Genomic DNA, 7,399 nt, shown 5'->3' on the forward strand with positions numbered 1-7,399 from the left:
AAAAAAAAAAAACAGTAAATCATTTACAAGTTCATTAGACACTGTCATATTTATGTTAAAGTCTGTCCCACGTCCACAGTCCTTGACAATTATGGTCCTCACACATATATATCTGCTCTCGCTGACATGTACAAATGGCTGTCACTGAGAGCTGGAACACTGAGCACAGACCAGAGCGTGAAAACAAAGATCTGTTTATTCCATTCTTCAGCCCTGATGGTTTAGTTTCATTGGGAGCCCAGAACAACGGTCTTTGTAGACCCTGAATCTATCGTACTAACCAAGTGCAGAGAAATAACCATCCTTAACACATCCCGATGTCAGCAAATAATGTCCTATCGTCAGTTAATGAACTACAGGAAGCAGTAAGTATGACCTTGTACCAGCACTGCAAAATCATATGGTGAATCACTGACATCTGGTCCCTGAACCCCTGTTTTGACACTATAAAATCGCAGCTTCAGTCACTTTGTAAAAACTGTCAACAAATATTGTGAAGACACAAAATGAGGGGAACAAAGGCCTAAGACCACCAAATGCAACACTGACAGGACACAGGACAACCACGGGTAAATACTTTAAAATATTTTCATAAATAAAATGGTAATCGAGGGGTCTAGATCTGAAAGTGCAGATTAATTGTTGCTTATGAGCTAAATCCCAGTAACACAAAAATGGTGAGACACAAAGCTGAAGGCTTCTTGTACTGCAACACAGGTGAATCACGTCTATTTGTTCCGTCTATCAATATATTGACATCCTCACGCTCCACTGCACGGTTTAAGCAGTCGGCAGAAACAGAATGGGATATTATCGGATCCCCGGCTACTTACCCTGACTACACTGAAGTCTAATTTTGTTTCTTGAGCGCATTGCAAAATTAGCTGAAAGCAACTTTTACTCTGATTGGTCATGCCATTTTCATAATACCGCTGCAATATTCTCTGTTGCTCCACGGTAAATACAGAACGAAGATTCATCTGCAAAAGTAGAAGACAGGCTATTAATTAACGGCAAAACCACACTGGGGGATTCTTCTAATGTTTCCAAAATGCTCTTAAAGGAAAATAACGAGTAAAAATATCAAAAAGATTCCAGTGTTGGAAGGGACTGTGACCTAACGTAGGTGCTGGAATTGGTTTTATTATCTCTCTGTGAAGACGATGAGCAGACTTTGTTTGCCTGCTCTTGGCCTATTTTAATTTCGTTTTTGGCCTACCTACACCCCAGTGATGTCATTCTGTGTCACAAGTCTATAACCCCAAACTATTGGATTGTATGAGGATTATTACACCACAGTAAGACTGACAGGAAAGCTCTGGTGGAGATAAAGGGACTGTGGGGCAGAGAAGTCAAACAATGGCAACTGTACTGATTGGTGAGCTCCACAATTAGCACGATCATAGAAACATAGTAAAATCCTATAGTGAGTATATTGGCTATCACAGTTTTACGCCTAACCAAAACAACCCTTTTTATTATAGTTAGTTTCGTACTTTTTCTCGGTTGTGGGAAAGATTTGGTTTTCTTCCTGTAACGGGAGCAAAATTTATTCTAAAGAAAAATATGTGCAGAAAACATTGGAAAATCAAAAAAATCATTCTTCAGGACTCTGGCCAATATCATGTTGCTGCAATTTGTTCACCTAACATAACTTTATATTTGATGGTATAACCTTAGGCCCCCGGACATGCAGTGAGTGCGGCTGACTGTTATAGCGGCATCAGATGAGCCCTGGCTGCACCCAGCGTATAACTGTTCTAGGGAGGGGACTTTATCCCGTATTTGTGCCTCTATACTACAAGATAATTAAGAGTGGCTGCAAATCACAGACTGTATCGACCGAAAATGCCCATCTCAAATACTCAACCAGAATCTACCAGGAGTCAGTCTGGACAGATGGCAAATGTAGCAACGTATAAAATAATGAGTTCATTGTCTGACTACAAAAATCATAGGCTGGGTCATGGTCACGTCCGGCCCTCATCAGTTGGTCCAAAGGGCTGGTTCAGGCAGTATTGGGCCAGTTTAAGGGACCTGAGCTAGTTACTTGCAGACATTGGGCCTCATTAATCTTGGAACGCAATTTGCATTTTTAAAAATTGGACGTTAATTGCGCACAGGTACGCACGTATTAAAGCACAGGCGGCTCTCAACAAACGTTTCCATGTGAATCTGGGTATAAGTATATAGCTAGACAGACAGATCAGACTGCAGGATACGCACAATGCATATGTGTAATATAAAGTCCCGTCAGAATGGAAACAAAACAATTATCAGTAACAGCTCTTAGTAATATAATCATTAATAAAAATACATTTACAAAAGAAAAAAATGTATCTTTTCTTTTTTTACATGAAATACATAAATCAGGATGTTCTTAATACATACTGTGCAAAAAATGTATTGATACAATTTATCTTAATTGCAAACATTTTCTGCCGTGTATATATGCAGTCATCACTATCAGTCGGCACTTACACCTGACCTGTAGAAGGTGCAAATGATACGGCTAAAAATCACCTCCCTGAGAAATGCCCAAAGCTTGAATAAATCTAATGTGCGAGGACTCGACCTCAGCTCGCCCCCTAAATGTACATTGTCTACATTAATACGCCCCCTCACTCCCCCGTTCCACCCTTCAAATCGCAGGCAATTGGATGCGTCATTTGCGTTTAGACTTGAATTGGATGCACCTCTGTTCACTGGCGTAAGGTCAGTGTCTGAGCGATTTCATGCAAAATACGGCACGTGACGGTATTTATGTCTGAAGATGAAGCAAGACCCCTATATTCATAGATAGCGTTTGTTTCCAGGCAGAATGTATTCAGATGTTTGGTCTCTGCTGTACTTTTCATAGTATACACAGATAGTATATACAGAGAATATACATTTGTACTTTCTGCACCCTCCCTCAGAAATCCTGCTTACTTCATCAATAACTGAGCGGGGCATCCTGGAACGGATGGTGCTGTTCATAATATATGTAGTCCTGAGCCAGAATTATTGAATGAATGGAGCAAGAGAAATAACAAGTTGAGACCTGACCAGGGCCTGATTATCCAATAGGCTGTAGCCTGGGGCAGTGACGAAACTACCATTGATGCACCCGGGCCCATGGAGATAATGGGGCCCGCTGTATGGGGAACTAGCGAGCTATAAGCCCCAGTTCCCTCCTCTTCGCCTCCATTCATCGGGGCCCTAAGCTCACTAGTTCCGCCTCTGGCCTGGGGTGCAAGGTTTTGCAAAATTGTGACAGGGAGAAGTATGAACTGAAATTCATTTTAAAATATAAGAGAATAGTTGTTCCTCAAAGTATAAAGAAAACATGAAATAAAACTGTAGTTAGGTTTTAATCTTGACGTGTTCCCATGTAAAGGCCGAAGACAATGAGTCATCCTTGGGCGGACGCTTGAGGATAAGCGTATAGGAGAGACGAGGATGGAGACAGGTGCAGGTGTGACCGCCCCCTCCCCATCACATCTGCATCCTCCATAGCGCTAATTAATGCCACCGTTAATCAGGTGTTGCATTGATTGTGTTCTGCAGCATTACCAGAACCAGAACAGTGAGATAATTTAGGTCCCACACACAGAGGTTGTTTGATACACACAGATCAGAGTCTGGAGCCTATTTGCTCCAAAATAGCCACAATGGCCAATAAAATTGTAAGGCGTGCAACTTACTGAGTGATCCTAGGAGACTCTACTAATATTACCATAAACAGACTACAGAATAAAACCTTTGTTTTAACCGCTGCAGATGCTCCACATGCAGAATTGCCAAATAGTCAACAAGTGTGTTGGTGACAGAGATAACTGAATATACAACTGTATATCCGAAATCTGTTATCCAAAACCAATCGGGTTGAAGCTGATTGAAATGTGGATATTGTACAGCTGTCAGGCTTTATTTGCACACTTGAAACTGTTTTATATTGAGCTACAAATGTATTTCTGATCTGTCAGAACAAAACTGTAATGTGTGTGAGACAAACAATTAGTAACTTAGTCTGATGAAGAACCATTGGATACGTTGATTGGATAAGTAATTGTCCATGTTTGATCTGTGCCATTTAAGCCTATTTCTGTTCAGTGCTAATTCCAACACAATGTTCTTTGTCTGTACAGCGTACAGGGACCACCGTACTTATATGAAGAGAATTACAGAAGTACATTTACTCCATTTCCTATAACACATTACAATGGCTCACACACAGGAGAAATAAGCTCTACAATGTCCATTTTTCAATATGCAGCGATTGCACTTTATGTGATCCATAAAGTATGTTTTATAAAGTAGTTAAATGGATATATTTTTAAATATAACAGTTTCCTATAATCCCAGTTACTAATATGTCAATGTTGTTCTCTCTGGTTTATTGATTTGTAAATACAATGTTCTACGGTGTCTCTACAAGAACCTTACACAGCAGCTAAGTCTCACTGGTTGATACTTTCCCAAGAACGGGTAGGCTGTATGTAATGCTAACCTAACCTGGAGATCTGTAATATGGGAACCGTTATTGTGACAATAAAACAGTAAAAATAGCATAACTATATAATATAGTGTGGGTGTGTACATATACAATGCTCCTAAAAAGATGTGTACATATACTGGATATTAAACACAATATTGATGCCGTCCCTTTAAACGTTATTAAGAGAATTGTTCCGTACCTCTGGCTGATATCCCTGAGACCCCGTGGAGGTGACCTCCCCAACATTGGGGTGCACAGTTCCCTCCATTGTAGGATTGTAAGAGCGTCACTGGCGGAGATTCCACAATCCTAACGAAGGAGAAATGACAGGTTATTATGTCAAGACATTTACACGCTGGATACATTGTATCTACAAAGGCACCATAAAAGGATCAGCATTCTCATGTTGTAGACCACACTGGGGTACCCTATATGTATATAATTGAATGTAATGACGTGTCATATACACCAGTGATGCCTGGACAGTGTTGTCAATAAATGAGAAAGTGGCATTTTCCATATAAAATGTAATGAAATACTAACACCCCTCATCCATTTATTTATACTTTATAAATCATCTTCCCTGCAGTACTCCAAGTGGCAATAACAAATAAGTAATCAGAATAGACTGACGCAACTTGAAATAATATAGCAATGATGCAAATGAATGAATGACGGGTTCAATACGTAAACAGCCAATCAGTAGCAGTTAGATAGTGATTGCTATAGTCATCATTGTGTGTTATGGCCCCAGTCCTTCAGTTCTCACAAACAATTTGCTTCTTCAGCAGGGTATATGGGGATGCCTCATAATGTCTCAATGTCGTATCTCCAGGTGGAGTGCAACACTTGCATGTACTTAACTTACACTTGCCCCCACGCAAGGCATATGGGGCCACAAGTCCAAGAAAAGCTGAAATCTATCTACGGAGGTATTTGGTATTACAGGAATTGGGTACGTAATAGATCAGAGGTGGATATATGATAGGTACAGTGTAGCACAGGAAGTGGGTACATGATACATTGTAGCACGGGAGGTGGGCATATGATGGATGCATTATAGCAGTTGGGGCAAGATATATGATACAATGTAGCACAGGAGATGATACATTGTAGCAGTTGGGGCAGTTGCAGCACAGGAGGAGGAGGATATATGATAGATACATTGTAGCATAGGGTGTGAGCACATGATACATTGTAGCACAGGAGATAATAGATATAATGTAGCACATGAGGTGGGCACGTGATGGATACATTGTAGCACTGGAAATAATAGATATATTGCAGCAGAAGTGGTCACATGATGGATACATTGTAGCACAGGAGATAATAGATATATTGTAGCACAGGAGATAATAAATATATTGTAGCACAGGAGATAATAGATATATTGCAGCAGAGGTGGTCACATGATAGATACAGTGTAGCACAGGATGTGAGCACATGATACATTGTAGCAGTTGGGGCAGGTGCAGTACAGGACACGTGACCTCAGACAGGTCTAACACTATAGTACGAGGGCTGCAGACTGCGCATGCCCGGTGAGGGGGGAAGGGAGTTAGAGACACTGCCCCCCCCCCCCTCTTCCTCTCATACACACACAGGCCGCAGGGGGGGCGGCGGCGGCTGATTTCTCGTTAACCCCCTCGGCTGGTGGAGGATCAGCAGCGCACGGGTTAAGGAGACCCCGTATCTTAGTGTGGTGCATGCACAGGAGGATGGGGCCCTCCTTGTTGCCTGCACACCCCACAGGAGCCCCCCCCCGGGCCCCCGCTCTCCTCCCCCCACCACTAGTGGCCCCCGGCCTCCACCTACCTCCCCCCGCCGCTGGAATCACCGGGGCCGCGCCAGGTCCTCTCCGGTCCGGGTCCAGACAATGAAATCAGCGCGTCCAATCATCAATTCTAATCATGATTGTGACGTCACGGCAGACAGCAGCCAATAGCAGAGCGAGATCAGGGGCCTGACATTCCCAGGGCTGGGGGAGAGGGGGGGCTGGTGTCGTGTCCCTGCATCCATGTGTGTGTATAAAATCAGGACTGTGATCATCGGGATCACAGCCCCTTGTGCACATTATAAGTAATCTGTAATACAGGAGCCCAGAATACCCAGGGGGCAGGTGGTAATAATGCCCCATAACCTTATGAAGGAACTGGCTCCTAAATACTATTATACATGGCTTATTATATGGGGACACTGTGCTGGTTATACACTGGGTCACCGGCTTCAGTGTGCTTATATCTGCCAAATCCATGGCTGGGCTGGAACATCTGGATCTTATGGGGTACAGTCAGTGACTGGTCGTATACACGGTCAGATCACCACGTAAATGTACCAGGGATAACGCCCCTAGGTCGGGATATAGAAGGACGACATCGGTTGTATGGTCCCCGTAGACCTTGGAGTACTACAATTCACATCGTTATTATTATTATTATCTTTGACTTATAAGGCGCCACAAAGGGTCCGTAGCTCCGTACATTACATATACAGAAAACAGAACCAAGACACATGATACAAAAATATATACAAACATCATGTTATGTTTACTGAATGCAATACTGTACTTTTTTGCACTTTAAATTCTCTTTGTTAAGCGTTAATTCTCTTTGTTAAGCGTTAACTTATTGAGCCCAGACAATAAGAATTTCACATAATAATAATAAAATTGTCTGATACTGAAAAATGCGGATATTTACAAGGACAATTCCTTATAAAACCTGGGACTATCCCTGGAAATTAGACACAGTTGTATATACCCCTTGTACCAGTCCTGATCATTATCTGGTAGATCCAGACCACATGTACAGAATTAGACCCAATCAGGACATTGTCCTAAAGATGTGGGAGGAGCTTCAGCTGCCTGGAGCTATGAGGGAGGAGCTTCTGCTGTCTGCATGGGGGGGGGGGGGGGGGGGG

General features: G+C 42.4%; 1 protein-coding gene across 3 annotated transcripts in view; it reads right to left on the reverse strand.

The window, feature by feature from the left end:
- Positions 1 to 6,446, reverse strand: part of HDX (highly divergent homeobox) — a 45,163-nt gene extending 38,717 nt beyond the window's left edge. The window contains exons 1-3 of one of the 3 annotated variants that reach the window (XM_075186218.1): positions 6,296 to 6,446; positions 4,680 to 4,789; positions 834 to 980 (exon numbers count right to left, since the gene is read on the reverse strand). In XM_075186218.1, the coding sequence (XP_075042319.1) occupies positions 834 to 980; positions 4,680 to 4,748 (216 nt within the window). In that variant the 5' untranslated portion in view covers positions 4,749 to 4,789; positions 6,296 to 6,446. The remainder of the gene's footprint in view (positions 1 to 833; positions 981 to 4,679; positions 4,790 to 6,295) is intronic. The other 2 variants (XM_075186216.1, XM_075186219.1) reach the window with 2 other exon arrangements.
- Positions 6,447 to 7,399: the final 953 nt, after the last annotated feature.

The sequence above is a fragment of the Mixophyes fleayi genome, chromosome 9, assembly GCF_038048845.1.
Source record: "Mixophyes fleayi isolate aMixFle1 chromosome 9, aMixFle1.hap1, whole genome shotgun sequence".
Lineage (NCBI taxonomy): Eukaryota > Metazoa > Chordata > Amphibia > Anura > Limnodynastidae > Mixophyes > Mixophyes fleayi.